Below are 15,886 nucleotides of genomic sequence, written 5' to 3'. Positions count from 1 at the left end.
GGCAAGAACGCTGGAGTGGGTTGCCATTTCCTTCTCCAATGCAGGAAAGTGAAAAGTGAAAGTGAAGTCGCTCAATCTTGTCCGACTCTAGCAACCCCATGGACTGCAGCCTACCAGGCTCCTTCATCCATGGGATTTTCTAGGCAAAAGTGGCAGAATTTCCCAGCTAGGAGGGTAATATTGGACACAATGTAACATTGTGTGTTCTACAAAACAAGTTCTCAGAACCTCAGGATTTATTTCTTCATCTCTCAGTAGAGCCAGTATTTCTGACAGATTTTCATATTTTGAAATCTACTACAAAGCATAATTATCACTTCCATTTCACTCATTAAATCTCAGCTGCAACTTAATTTATATTGCATTGTAATATTGGGCAGTAAGCAATAAAAGTCTAGAAACATGCAGTGTATGTAAATCAATGAACACTAATGTCGTCGTAGGTTATTACGATAATTTAGGGAGGAATGCGTGTAGGGAGAATGTTCCTATTCTTTCCCTTACTGTTGTTTGGCTACAAACCATCTTTTGTTACTAGGCTCAGAAATTGGCCACTGGAATGGAAGTACTGCTGATATGGTATTATCATTTTTATATTATTATAGGTTGTGCTTAATATAGATAATCTTTTTATTTCCACTCTCTCATACTCATTGTTACAAGTTAATAAGGTTTTACTGTAACTTTTGCTAATATTCATAAATACTCCAAACACTCGCAGGAAATCTGAAGGCCCTGGAGAAGGAGTTACTGAATATTTCTTGTATATATAACATAGTTTTCCCAACATAAGATGATTATTTATATTTCAATTAAAGATCAAGTAACAACCAGTAGAAAGAAGATGACTAATTAAGATGCTGGTTGATATTTCTATTATAAAGGATAATAAGAAAGATCATTTGACCGTGATATCAACAAACAGACATAAAAATGTTGACTAAACCTGAGCCTCAGCAGGCAATACTAGTTATATAAATGTATCAAATTATAAAATGTTTAAGCAAAAAATGTTAGCTGCTCAGTGGTGTCTGACTCTTAGCAAACCCATGGACTATAGCCCACCAGGCTCCTCTGTCTATGGGATTCTCTAGGTGAGAATACTGGGGTGGGTTGCCATTCCCTTCTCCAGGGGATCTTCTTGACTCAGGGATTATAACATATATTTAATTAATGCCAGGCAATGCAGAGTTTAGTTAAAGCCCAATATTTACCTTTAAAACAGGTCAGCCTGATTGACAGCAGTGAAAATAACAGAAAATTGCAACTGCATTCATTGTTGTACTAATTTTCTCCCCTCTGTGGCTATTACTGATTCTCTTAGTCACGACATACTCAGTATAAAAAACTCCTTCAGGCTATTACTTTTTTCAAGTGACGTTAAACTCACCATTATCCATTTTACATAACCTTAACGTGTATCCAGAGATGCTTCCTGTCCCATGAAGTATTTTAGTTGGAGATCCATTTGCAGAAAGTTTTAAGTAGCATTTACCCCTGCAGGTTGGAAGCAAAATGGTATAAACATAACTCATCTCTCAACAAGCTGGGACAGGAGCGTCTATGGGACTTGACACATGTCTTACTTCCCTCCGTTGCACGATTCTTGAGATGGAGAATAGGTAAAGAACTGGCAGCGGATGCTGTTGGTACACGTTTTCTGGCAGGCTTCGTGGCTGTCCTCGTCTACGATGTCCAGTTCTTCTCCCAAGAAATCAGTGTTGCGATAGAATGAAGAATGGCAGAACACTGCACAGCAGAAGCACATATTGAGATGTGAAAGGCAAAACCCTCCCGCCCATTTGTTGACCTTGATCAGAAGAAAGGGCTTGCACTGATTACCTGGGACACTGTGCTGGCAGTGTTGTAGACTAAAACCAGAAAAAGCTCTGTTCTTTCTAAAGCGTGCGCTTGGCAATCCACTTGAAGATGTTTTAAGGAGACACAGATTTCTAAGAGTGAAAAAGAAACGTCAAGAGGCACCATGTAAACCATATCAAAGAAGAAGACATTTTCATAGCGCATATAGAAATCAGTTCCTGTTGGTATTTAATAGGGAAGGAGTTCCCATTTTGAAAGTACACTGAGTCAGACTGTAGGTTGCATAGGTTGCAGACAAATTTTCCAAACTGCCTCTAAATCTTCTGAGCTTGCTCTGTTCAACATCACTGTTCCTAGCACCTTCCTTTTTCATTTCCTTTCTCTCAACTTTCCTAGACTATCTCAACCATCCAGGAATGTTCATGCTGCCTAGAAATCTGCTGTAGGCTTAGACAGAGATAAATGCAGGCTCCACACCCAGGTGGCATTTCTCTGGGAGGAAGTAACCTTTCCTAACTAGTACAAAATCACAATCCAGGGCAGTGATGTCCAACAGTTTTTTGCAATGACGTAAACACTCTGCATCTATGCTAGTCATTACAACAGCCACTGCTGCTGCTGCTAAGTCGCTTCAGTCGTGTCCGACTCTGTGTGACCCCATAGATGGCAGCCCACCAGGCTCCCCCGTCCCTGGGATTCTCCAGGCAAGAACACTGGAGTGGGTTGCCATTTCCTTCTCCTAGCCAGCCATATATGATGAGTACTTGAAATGTGGCTAATACAGCTGAGGAAATGAAGATTTAATTTTATTTAATATTCATTAATTCAAATTTAAGAGGCCAAGCCTTGGCTTGTAGCACCCAGGTTCTTCTCTCACCCTGTAATGATGATCAAATACTTCCTCTTATAGGTATTGACTGGGAATTTTACAAATGGAATATGAAAGAAAGAGAACCGTGATTAAGACAAAATAACACCTTACAAAGACATCTAAGTTCTGAAATTTTTAGTGCCTTAAGGTTCAGTCTTTGCCCTCCTTCTCTCTGTTCAATTTTTTGATGATCTCATCAGTTTCAGCAGCATTAATTACCAGCTGGGGATACCTAATCACTGCCTTAAATCTCTCTTTTTAACTGCCAATTCGATATTTCTTTCTCATTGACTACCAGACACCTCTTCCCTCTTGAAATCAACTCTATACGAAATCCTCCCTCATTTCTTCATTGGTGTTTCCAACCTTGCAACTTTCTTGAGCCAAAAAATTTTGCAGCCATCACTGACTTTTTCCTTCATGCTGGTATTCAATCCATCAGCAAATCTTACTGGCTCTACATTAACAATATATCCCAATCTGATCACTTCTGTTTTACTTCCACTCTGGCCCAAGTAGTACAGGGTTTTTAATCTATCGAGTGTACTTATCGCATCCCCATGTTTAGAACCATATTGAGAAAATGAAAGTAACATATTCTCATGTGACACAGCTAGTATTGATACTTCTGTAGTTATATCCTCCCCCGATAAAAAACCAGTCTTGCTTGATGGACAGGAGCTCAAGGGCTTATTTTGGCTGAATTCCTCTGGGGGACACTCCCCGCAGGAATGAACAGCCGTGTCGAGCAAATGCCAAGGACTCTTAAGAATTCAGAATCTAGATTTTTAAGCAAATAGTCTTAAGATGACTTCTCCTTTTTTTTTTAGTGAATTTTGTTAATGGGGGCAACAAACATCCTTTTGATGATCATAGCAATTTCCTGTGCTTTTATTACAGTTTCCTGTGTTAATATGCATCAGTAGGGAAATGGCCTAAATTCTCAAAGCGTCCTCCACCATTATCCCCAATTCTTTTGATGAAGGCCACTGTTTCTCCCCCTCTCCATTTTGAATTTGACAGGTCACTGCTATTTCCAGCTCTTTGTACTCCTGGATCAATGATCTTAAACCAGGCATTGGGCTACGATACCTCTCAGTGACTATCGTTATTTTCTTCCTTCTATTTGGAACTAGCAACTCTCTCGTTGTCATTGTTCAGTCACTAAGTTGTGTCCGACTCTTTGGGACCCCATGGACTGCAGCACACCAGGCTTCCCTGTCCTTCACTATCTCCCCGAATTTGTTCAAATTCATGCCCGTTGAGTCGCTGATAGTATCTAATCATCTCATCCTCTGTTGCTCTCCTTTTGCTGAAGGCAAAGACCTCCCTAACCTAAAGAAAAGCAAAAGTCCTGCGGTCAGTAAGTGGGAAATGGAAAGAGAGGAGCTAGGATTCTTCCTTGCAGTTTTTATCTATTCTAGAGAGACATTTAGATAAAATTTGTAGTTGCTCAGAATTTTCAAGGGTGGGTTTTGATCAACTGTTTTAAAAGATAACACATGACCCTTAATCTTAACTCTTTACCTTTCAGATGCTGTTGGCCATTCTTCAGACAAGAAGGTAAAAAACAGACAACTGGGATGGTGAGTACAGATGCTGCGACAGACAAAGGGATCTGGGGCCACGACAGTGTCAGTGGTGATGTCCACAAACGCCGTTCTGGGGAAAATGTCCCTAATACAAGCTGCACAGCAGAAGACATCATATTCAGAGGGTCAGTTCATTGGTAGCGTCAGTAAAAGTAAAACCCCACTCACGGTATTCGTAAATTCCATATAAAAAATTTGCTGGGCGATGAGGGAGGGATGAACAGACAGAGCACAGAGAAATTTTAAGGCAGTGAAAATATTCTGAATGGTACTCTGGTGATGGAAACATGCCTCTATGTATTTGTTCAGACCCATACAATGTATGACTCCAAGAGTGGCTCGTAATGTCAACTGTGAACTTCGGGTGATTATGACGTGATTATGATGTTGGCTCATCAGTTGTAACAAATGTACCATCTGGTGAGGGATGCTGGTAACAGGCGAGGCTGACTACATGTCTGGGCAGGAGGTAAAGGGAAATCTTTATCCTTTGCTCTCAATTTTGCTGCGAACCTAAAACAGCTCTAAAGAAACAAGGTCTTACTAGTAACTTTAGAAGATTTGTTTATCCCAAGATCTTTTACACTTTTAAAATTAGGATAACTGAAGTGATTGCTGTAAGCTTTAAATTCCAATATAAATTTTAGTCATATAGACCATTATGGATTTTTTCTCATGAGGAAAATAAAAGGTCAATGGGTCCATTTCATTAGTGAGCACAAATTGGTATCCTAAGTGAGGCCCATTGTACATATCATTAGCACTGAATGGCTAAACTACCTCATTAAGAAAATAATAGTTACCCAGGTTAGAAAGGCCACAGGACTTCAAAGAAAATCCAGATACCACTTCGTGGAGCTTCGTTATGCTGGTTGGTGTCCCCGTTTGGGTGTTCTTCAACAGACAAGTGTTACTAAATGAAGACCAAAATGGAAAATTATTTTATCCCTCCAAACGCAAGTAAGGAAAAATATAAGATGATAAAAAATTCACATTTAGAGATGGCCTGGGCATGGAAGCTAAAGAATTGCTCTGAAAACTTTGATCTGAGAGACTAGACAGCTGCTCTTGAGTCCCATCTCTGCTGGGAGTTGGTGGTTCTGTGAACTTTGTCAGTTTTATTTTTTCATCAGTAAAATGACAGCTTTAGATGGGTAGTAACATGAAGAGTGGAGACGTAGGAATTAAAGACTTCTCAAGCTCGTCTCAATTTTACCATTTTAACTTTTCAAATAATACCTAGCAACTCCTGAGGTCCTGGCTTGCTGTTCACTTTGCATTGAATCTTACACATAAAATATGTAGAAAGGTGGATTTGAGCTGAGCTAAAGATAAACCACAAAACCTTAATTATTGATTTAAGAACTTCATCTTGTGTTATCATTCATTGCTTTTCTTCAAGTAAATCTTTGACACTTTATTTCCGCTCATCTCCTTTTTGTGAATGTGTAGACCAGAATGTTAAAATCCAAATACTAGTCATTTTGAGTTCTTCTTTTATCGTTGGATTTCAGATAAGTATAGCACGTGTGTGTGCTAAGTCGCTTTGGTCATGTCTGACTCTCTGTGAACCCATGGACTGTAGCCTGCCAGGCTCCTCTGTCCATGGAATCTCCCAGGAAAGAATACTGGAAAGGTTTGCCCCTTCCTTCTTCAGGGGCTCTTCCCAACCCAGGGACTGAACTCACACCTCCCATGGCTCCTGCATTGCAGGCAGATTCTTTACCCCTGAATCACCAGGGAAGCTCCAGATAATTGCAGCTCCCTATACAAATCCAAAATATCTCAAATATTTCTAAATTTAAAAGTTAACGATATTTTCCCTAAAAATATTTAAGAGAAAAGAAGTTAATAAATTGCAAATCAGATCCTTTTATATTTTTACAGAATATATTTACCCCTGGAATATTTCAAAATCTAGTAGCGGGACAAGTTTTAAAGTATTTCACACAGGTTTCCGTTACTTTGTCTCAGGTGGGGAACTGTTATTTGGGAGGATATCTGAGTAGGTTTTTCTTTTTGATTCTACAAGTTCAGGCTGTAGCATCCTTTAGGCTGAGAAGGGGACTGACTGACCATTACAACTGTTTTAAAATCGCCAATTAAGAAATGTAGCACTCTATAAATTAGCAGCAGACACCGGTTCAGTCCCTGGGTCAGGAAGATCCCCTGGAGAAGGAAATGGCAACCCACTCCAGTATTCTTGCCTGGGAAATCCCGTGGACAGAGGAGCCTCGCAGACTATAGTCCATGGGGTCACAAAAGAGTTGGACATAACTTAAGAGCCTAAACAGCAACAACAATAAATTAGCTAGGAGGTGGATTTAACATTTTTGATAAGTGTCACTGAAAGACAGATTCTGTATTATAAAAGGAAGTGCATCCACGTTGGACTTTAAATACATTTTTCACCAAAAAATCTATAGTATTAGTATTTTTAGAATTGTCTTGCATGGGTTGAAAATAAAATTTGACATCAAGTTGATAGGGAAAAAAAGAATTCCGTTTTGTTTTCCATCAGCCCACAGCTCGCTCACCGATCCTTTATGCTTGGAAAGTGCCTTGTGGCGAATGTAAAAAAATGGCAGTGCGTGTCGTCTGTACACCTCTGTTGGCATTCCCGAGCGCTCTGGGCAAGGGAGCTGTTATAGTTCATCCCCTTCATGTTTAGGTCCACATACATGTCTTTGCTGCAAGCTGGAAGTGAAATCAGAATATATGGTTATTTTCCAGTCTCTGGGGTCAAGTCTGATAATTCAATCTCAGCCACTGTTCCTCCAGACTTACTCTTTCACTGACTTTTTCTCAGAAATCCTCTAGTTCTGTTTTAATCTGCTTAATTCCTACTCTTCCATGGAAACAGTAAGAGGATGCCAGTGTCCTTCTTACACTGCAGCAACATGAGACTTGTACATTTCTGCTTCAGCTTTATGAACTGGCCTCTTGTCTCCTTCACTCCACTAATGGACTGATTCACTCATTAACCTATACTAGTATCTATTTCACTATTAAGGCAAGTGTCATCTCAACCTTTAGAGCTGCTTTCCTTGATTTGAATTAATATATTTAATAAGGACTTTCATATAAAACTTTAAGCTGGAAAGGAGAGGGGGGAAAAATGAATGATGACCTGATGTAGTCGGATGTGTCCGTTGAGATAAATATTAATGGACTGTAATACGGTGGGGCTTCCCAGGTGGCATTAGTGGTAAAGAATCTACCTGCCAAGGCAGGAGACACAAGAGACAGGGGTTCTATCCCTGGGTCGGAAAAATCATGTGGAGGAGGAAATGGCACCCTCCTCCAATATTCTTGCCTGGAAAACTCCATGGACAGAGGAGCGTGGTGGGCTATGTCCATGGGGCCACAAAATGTCAGACGCAACTGAGTGGTTAAGCACAAGCACAACATATGGAGTGGTGGGAGGAGACACGCGTGTGTGCTAGTGTTTACTCTATATGATGAGTACTTCACTGAGAGGGTTTGTTTCCATATCGCAGGATTTTATTTTATATCCAGAAAACCATAGCTGGTGTAACTACATGTATACATCACAGTAACTAATGAATATCAATTCTAGCAAGACGTCTTACCACTTATGTGGTGCAAGCATTGCTTGGAAGAATATCCAGAAATTGCTCCTGTCATATTCACCATTGGCAGTGTTTCTGTAACACTGTCTTTCAGGATGCAAGTATACCTGTTTTTTTTAAAGAAATACCATTACTGGGTAAAAATGTATATTTTAAAATAACGGATCTTAAAAGTCAGCCCACAGAGAGTCAAAGAGAAGGAAACAAGTTCCTCTATCTCATGCCAAAACAAATATTTTCTTAAGAGACTGTGAATTTGGTTTTCATTCCAACATCCTGACATTGAAAAGAGGACATAAAATGTTCCTTCCAAACACAAAATAGGAGTGGGTGAACTGTGGACTTTTGGTTAAATGCAGCTCTCTGCCTGTTTTAGTATATAGTTCATGAGCTGAGAATGGTTTCTACAGTTTTCAATGATTATATTTTGAATCATTATATAAGTAGTTATATAATATCTTTGATTTTGCTATTGGATCCACAAAGCCTAAGATATTTACTTTCTGCCTATTAAGAAAAACTTTGCCAACCTCAGAGGTAAATTCTAGAATACTAAATTTTTTAAGTTCAGGGAACTATGTAAATACTCTGAATGCAGCAATAGTGCATAAAGATGTTGATGATGTCATTCTGCAGTAAAGCTTTATTATTAAATGTTAAACTCAATATGAAAACAAAAATGGTAAGTGGAATGTCCCAAGATTTTTAAGAATCTGACTATAGAGACAAAACCACCAAATGTAATTTGTGAACCTTGATAAGATTCTGGTTAATTGCTGTAAATTACATTGGAAGGACAACTGAGATGATATAAAGGGATTCTTGTTAATTTTTAATGTCTTTTGTGTGCGATAATGTATGCTGAAATATTTAAGGGTGAAATATTACGATGGCTTCAAATTATTTCACATGGTTCGACATCTACACATACATAATAGAGAAGACAAAAATGGCAAAAAGTCTTGGGATGATATGAAATCATTGTACTATTCTTTCAAATTAGCTTTACAAACAATGAAATTTTTTTCGAATAACATCATTGAGGGAAATGTTCTAATTTGAATAATATAAAATATAAATAATCAATTGAAAGGCAAAGAACAAAATGAGGAACTGGCTTTAAAGTAGAAAAAAATCAGACAGAGAGTATCACTAATATTGAGACCACCAGAGAAGTTGGAAAGTCCACACTGAGGGGCACATCTGTTCCTCCTGAACTGCCTAAATGCTGCTCTTTCTTCTGTAAATATTTAATATTTCAGTTGAAGGAAGATACATCTTCCAATGTTAACATTAAGTTTTATAAAATGGTAGATGACAGTTCATTGCTGGTAACTGTCTGTCATATACAATCTATATCCTCTACATAGAAAAGCGAACATTTACCACTTGGTAGGATCTTCTGATGATGATTCAGTCAGAAAAGTGAAGAGCAAGCACCTTGGATGGTGGGTGCAGATGATTTGGCAGTGCTTGGCATTTGGCGCGAAAGCCACAGTGATGTCTCCTCCTTTAAAGCAGGCATCTTGGAACAGCGTGGTCACACACTCTAGGTTGTAATACATGACGCATGTGATTTTGGATTTCATGGGGCACATGTCCAATCAGGTAATAATCTCACAAAAGCAAGTGAAATAGGTCTACTTAACGGGAAATGTGCCAGAACTTAGAAACCAGGTCCATCAACACTTTTAGTTTATTGAAACTAAATAGATAGAAAAGAAAATTATAAAACGGCATGTGTGTCTCAATAGAACGGCGCTTCTGAGTGATTGGAGATGTGGGTGCTTTGCGAGTAATTGATTTGTTTCTCAGATCTTTGCTGGCAAAAATGCCTTCTAGGACCCCATCCAGGTCTAGAATGGTCTCTGCTTTTCCTTTCCCCATTGCTTCTCTATGTCTAAACACCATGCTTGTGTGAAACAAAGGCTCCGTGTAGCCTTTGGGTAGCCACCCAACTTTGGGTACCTACTGCTTTGGGTAGCGTTTGATGACCCTTGATGGGATAAGGTATCATATCACTTCAGTCTTTTAAATGGACCAGTTCAATTGACCTACAACACTATGTTAGTTCCTGTTGCACAACACAGTGATTGGATATTTCTGTACATTTCAGTTTATCATCATGACAAATCTAGTTACCATCGGTCACCATACAAAGATAGTACATAATTATTGACTGTGTTCCCCACACTGTACAGTCTATTACTATGAATCATTTATTTTGCAGCTGGAAGTCTGGACGTCTTAATCACCCTCACCTATTTCTCTCTTCACCTTACCACCTCCTCTCTGGCAAACACCTGTTGGTTCTGTGTTTCTATGACTCTATTTCTGTTTCATTATGTTCGTTCATTTGTTTTGTTTTTAGGAATTAACATAGCATCGTGCATCAATTATATTTTTAAAATAAACATTTTTTTAAAAGAGATCAGATTTGTGTATACCAGAGACAGTCACTGGAGGAAAAGGGTATTGGATATGGATAGTCAAAAGGGGGATTTCCTGGCAGTCCAGTGGTTAAGACTTTGTGCTCCAAATGCAGAGGGCATGGGTTCGATTCCTGACTGGGGAGCTAAGACCCTGCATGCCGCATGGCATGGCCAAAAAAAAAAAAAAGTCAAAAGGTACAAACTTCAAGTTATAAGATAAATAAGTACCAGAAATGTAATGTACAACATGATAAATGTAATTAACACTGCTGTACGTTATATATATATATATCAGAGAAGGCAATGGCACCCCACTCCAGTGTTCTTGCCTGGAGAATCCCAGGGACGGGGGAGTCTGGTGGGCTGCCGTCTATGGGGTCGCACAGAGTCGGACACGACTGAAGTGACTTAGCAGTAGCAGTACATTATATGTGAAAGTTAGGAGAGTAAATCCTACAAGATAGCATCATAAGGAACACATTTTTTTCTGTTTCTTTAATGTATCTATATGAGATGATGGCCATATTGTGGCCGTCATTTCATGATGTATGTAAGTAAAATCATTGTGGTGTAGACCTTAAACATATACAGTGTGGTACATCAATTATATTTTAATAAAACAAAGCCGAACAAATAGGTCATTTTAGTAACAAAAACTTTAGACTCTTAGAAAAATTATGGAAGCCCCTTCCACTGAAACCATAAATAAGTTAAAAATACAAACATGTACACCTGTGGCGGATTCATTTTGATATTTGGCAAAACTAATACAATTATGTAAAGTTTAAAAATAAAATAAAATAAAAAAAAAACTCAACATTCAGAAAATGAAAAAAAAAACAAACAAACAAAACTAAATTACATAAAATTGAAATTTTCTTCTATTTCTAGAAAGAAACATCTAATATTCTAGATTGTGGATTTTTAGGTCATTACTATTTTAATCACTGAATAAATGTATTGGAGTTTTTAATCTTGGCATATTTTCCTTGACAAATACTAAGATATAACCCTTGGTCTTATTAAATATATATAACAAAAATTAAAATATTTGGGCAGAACAAAATATAACTCAAACTTATTGTAGCAACAAAAAAATTAGTAAAACTAAAAATTAGTAATTTTATCTCAGTAATAATCAACATGCCAGTAAGTATGTGGAAAAGTATATAGGTAAAAAAACAGTAGAAATTATCACTAGAGGCTTAGAGGATTATGTAGTCCATGGACTTAAATGGGGAGAAATTTCAACTGTATTTTCACTAACTTCTAACTAAAATATGGCTTATCTTTCTATGACTAATGTAAGAGCAAAATGCATTAGTGTCCACAGGACCTGTGCCTTTGTCATAATAAAAATAGCAGATTTGAAAACACTACAGTTTCAGATATCTCAAAATATCATTATCACTCATTACTAGTTTGATGGTAATTACCATGCAGGTTTAGACCCACGACTAGACCTTCTTAAATAAAATATTAAGAAGACAATGTGTGATTTTCCCTTTTGGGTTTATGCCCTCCTGTTTTCTAATCCATAAGTCAGGGAACCAAGCTATTTCCAGTCCACACTAAAGATAAAATTCTACTTACCACCAGCAACGGAGGCAAATAAAGCGAAATGTACCATTTGATATAATAAAGTCATCCTACAAAAAATGAAAAATGTGCATATGTTTAGAACATACGACATGAATTTATAATTAATTTACTGATGTCAGAGTTTACAAGAAATTTGGAGGGAGAGGAGTAAATAATTCGATAGTAGTCGCAGAGCTCTTTATCATAATGGTGAATTTTATCTTCCCCCCAATCCTAGAATGTTCCTCAACATGGTTGGTTGTGCAGTGGTCAGCACATTCATGGTTGAGAGGAACCAAGGACTTAGAGAGAAGGGTCGTCCCCTTTCCTTCCTTCCCTCCCTCTCTTTTGCCTCCAGCTCACTATTAATCAGACATTTCTCATGATCATCTGACCCTCTCTCCATCTCCATTTTTCCATATTTATCTTCTCTTCCAATTCATTTCCTTTCTTTCCATTGTTGAAGTTTCTTTTCTAAATCTATCAAAGAAGCTATAACTGATTTTCTACTTCTAAAATTTTCTATTTTTAAAATGAGGTTGCAAATATATTCCTAGATTGTCTTGGTCTTCTACACACATACTTATCTTCACAGAGCCCTGAATTGACATCTCTCTGGAAAACTTTAGACAGTTTTCCTGTCTCAAGGGAAATCTATGAGACAGATTGTCTTCTGATGTGTTCATATTACTCTTGAATATCTTTTCAATTTCTAAAATACTTGCTACTGAGTAAAAACTATTACTCTTCTTCCATTCTGCAATCTCCTCCCACATTGCTTATGGATATTAACTAAGAACTTCCAAAATATTAAATCAGACACATTTTATTCTCTATTGTAAAAAATTTTTAACTCCACAGAAAAAGGCACATCAGGGAATAATTGTTTGAGAGACATCTTAAATAATAATTTTTGAAATCATACCTGAAAAACCTTGTTTGTTGCAATTCTTAATAAGAATGTTTTTTGTCTTCCAAAATGGCCATCCTCTTCTAAAGGAGTTTTGCAGGTACTGTTCACTTAACTTTAATATTTACTTTTACTGATTCCCAGTGTGATGTAACATCGTTTCCTTGTGCAGAATGCCTGTGAAAGTACTTAAAATCTTTGCATATCAAACATGTACTCTGGTAGAGGTGCTTGCTTTTTCAATACACTGATTTTTTTTTTCTCTCTCGTTTTACTGTGTATTCAAACAAGTGACCAGAGAGAAGCTTGCTTGCCTGGAAAATCCCATGGACAGAGGAGCCTGGTAGACTACAGTCCATGTGGTTGCAAACACTCAGACATGACTGAGCAACTTCACTTTCACTTCTTCACTTCTTAACCATTGGGCAAACTCAAAATGAGGATGCCCTCTGGCCAAAGCTGCCCTTAACCACATTTTCAAATAGCAACTGTTAATCATTAATTCCAGGCTAACTGGAGTCTCACCATCTGAAAAGAAAACAAGGGAGGTCTGATGGACTAACTGATGTTTGGAACAGTAGAGAATTGAAACTCAGCTGTTCCAGGGTTGTGGAGCAGGTGGGGCCAATTGTAGATCCCTGCTCTTCTGCAAGCCCATTTCCCTTTAGACAGTGTTACCTCCTCGCAGACCTGGAAAGAGAGGATTAGTTGTAATGAGCACTAGTAGCTCAGTGGTAAAGCATCCGGCTGCAATGCAGGAGACCCAGGAGGTGTGGGTTCAGTCCCTGGGTTGGGAAGATCCCCTGGAGGAACAAATGCAACCCACTCCACTGTTCTTGCCTGGGGAATCCCATGGTCAGAGGAGCCTGGGGGGCTACAGTCCATGGGGTCTACAAAGAGTAGGACTCAACTGACTGACTAACACTTTCACTTTAGGGAACTAGATCCCATGCGGCCAAAAATAAATAAATAAAAATAAAAGTACATTTCAGCTACACAAAAAGCATATGTCTATAATGCACTGTTCTTTATGCAGTTCAAACATAGAATAACGAATTTATGCCAGGAAAGCTTTTTGTGGAAAACTGATACATGAAATTATGTAAGGTCCTTATTTCCCTGTACTGTTAACTTCATGAAACCCCATCTCTTTCCTAAAGCCTTAGTACAAAGATTATAATGATAAGCCTCCAACTCTATTGAGAGAAACAGAAAGACTCTGACAAGCGATATACATCATTGGGAAACCAAATAATATTTTCCTAAATTTGATCTTGCTAAATTAGTGAAATTTCTAAAGCCTTCGAAATAATATAAGGATTCCGAAATATTCTTGTCTATTCAAATGAAAATAGAATAAGAGTCTTACCTGTGTAGGAACTCTTCCATATTAAACAGAGCTTCTTTTCAAATTGACACCAAGTATTCTAAGAATTCTCTTCGACTAATGTTTTGCAGATTAGAATTCTAATGTTAAATACTTTTCTCTTAAAGCTTTCTCCCCCCACCCCCACCCCCCGCAGTGAAGTAGAATGCTTTTGAAGCTTAATGAAAACAGGGAATTACTGGACAAAATCTCAGGAAAAATCCAGGACTTGGTCTATAGAGACCCAAGAATAAGTTAGAAGCTGGGATCCTTGGTGGCCTAAAATTCTCTGTCTGGGACAGGAAAAAGCGCACAGCTGCACTTTCTCAGTCACAGCCAACATCAGCTTTCTCTTGGAGTTCCTTTCTTATCAAGACTTGCTTTGAAGAAAAGCACAGACTCCCACGTCCTGAAACCTCTTCCTTGCTGTCCCTGAAATATCCCCTTTTCATTCTCTTTTAATACTGACCTTTCAACCCTGGCATTACTAATATTTGTAATATTAGTAATTTACTAATTACTAATAATTAGATAATTATTTGTTCTGAGGGGCTGTTCTGTTCATAGTAGGATGTTTACCAACATCTCTGGCTTCTACCCACTAGTACCCACGTCATCCAGGTGTGGCAATCCAATGTCTCTAGATATTGCCAGAAGTCCCCTGGCCAGGAATGTGTCCAGTTGAGAACCACTGCTTTAGATGATAATGAAAATTGCGAATGACTGCTATACATGCTCCTGTCATTTTTTATCTTCCTCATAAGACAACATGACATGGACCTAGGATACATCAGTTCAGTCGCTCAGTCATGTCTGACCCTTTGCAACCCCATGGACTGCAGCACGCCAGGCCTCCCTGTCCATCACCAACTCCTGGAGACCTCCCAAACCTATGTCCATTGTGTCGGTGATGCCATCCAACCATCTCATCCTGTATCGTCCCCTTCTCCTCCTGCCCTCAATCTTTCCCAGCATCAGGGTCTTTTCAATTGGTCAGCTGTCTGTATCAGGTGGGCAAAGTATTGGAGTTTCAGCTTCAACATCAGTCTTTCCAATGAACACCCAGGACTGATCTCCTTTAGGATGGACTGGTTGGATCTGCTTGCTGTCCAAGGGACTCTCAAGAGTCTTCTCCAACACCACAGTTCAAAAGCATCATGACTACTGGAATGACTACTGGAAAAACCATAGCCTGGACCTTTGTTGGCAAAGTAATGTCTCTACTTTTTAATATGCTGTCTACGTTGCTCATAACTTTCACCTGGGATATGAATATCAAGTCGTATTCCTGACTCTGTCCTTGTGGGTGACCTTGAACTAATCTCTTTACCTCTTTGAGCCACCATTGCTTCATCTTGAGCCTAAAGACATACTCATTCATTAGACGTGAATGCCCATTCATAATCTATGAGATGTGAATGAAAGTGGCTTCCACTTTAATAAATTTTAAGTATACCTTAGATGTTTCCCACACCTCGGTGAGGAATGAGACAGATGCGGGAGCCCTTGGCTAACCTCGTATCACATGTATACATGTGCTCGGCTTTCTGCAGCTTGCTATGCTGGTGGCACAGTGCTGACTTTCAGGCTCGGTGCTGCCCCACGCCTCTCTGTCCATTCGCCCTCATGAAAGTGAAGTCATGCCAGCCTCTGGCCCTCTTAGCCTCTTACACACATCTGTTTGTTGACGCTCTTACTGGGTGAAGTGCTCTTTCTGTTT

General features: G+C 38.7%; 1 protein-coding gene across 2 annotated transcripts in view; it reads right to left on the bottom strand.

The window, feature by feature from the left end:
- F11 (coagulation factor XI) overlaps positions 1–15,013 on the bottom strand; it is a 20,858-nt gene extending 5,845 nt beyond the window's left edge. The window contains exons 1-11 of one of the 2 annotated variants that reach the window (XM_010835812.1): positions 14,170–15,013; positions 12,816–13,490; positions 11,903–11,958; positions 9,264–9,426; positions 7,878–7,984; positions 6,822–6,981; positions 5,088–5,197; positions 4,220–4,379; positions 1,843–1,952; positions 1,587–1,749; positions 1,391–1,497 (exon numbers count right to left, since the gene is read on the bottom strand). In XM_010835812.1, the coding sequence (XP_010834114.1) occupies positions 1,391–1,497; positions 1,587–1,749; positions 1,843–1,952; positions 4,220–4,379; positions 5,088–5,197; positions 6,822–6,981; positions 7,878–7,984; positions 9,264–9,426; positions 11,903–11,957 (1,135 nt within the window). In that variant the 5' untranslated portion in view covers position 11,958; positions 12,816–13,490; positions 14,170–15,013. Of the gene's footprint in view, positions 1–1,390; positions 1,498–1,586; positions 1,750–1,842; positions 1,953–4,219; positions 4,380–5,087; positions 5,198–6,821; positions 6,982–7,877; positions 7,985–9,263; positions 9,427–11,902; positions 11,959–12,815; positions 13,578–14,169 lie in introns of those variants that run through there. The other variant, XM_010835811.1, reaches the window with a different exon arrangement.
- Positions 15,014–15,886: the final 873 nt, after the last annotated feature.

Source organism: Bison bison, unplaced genomic scaffold (assembly GCF_000754665.1).
Source record: "Bison bison bison isolate TAMUID 2011002044 unplaced genomic scaffold, Bison_UMD1.0 scf7180017864050, whole genome shotgun sequence".
Taxonomy (NCBI): Eukaryota; Metazoa; Chordata; class Mammalia; order Artiodactyla; family Bovidae; genus Bison; species Bison bison.
This window is presented reverse-complemented; position numbering and strand designations above follow the sequence as displayed.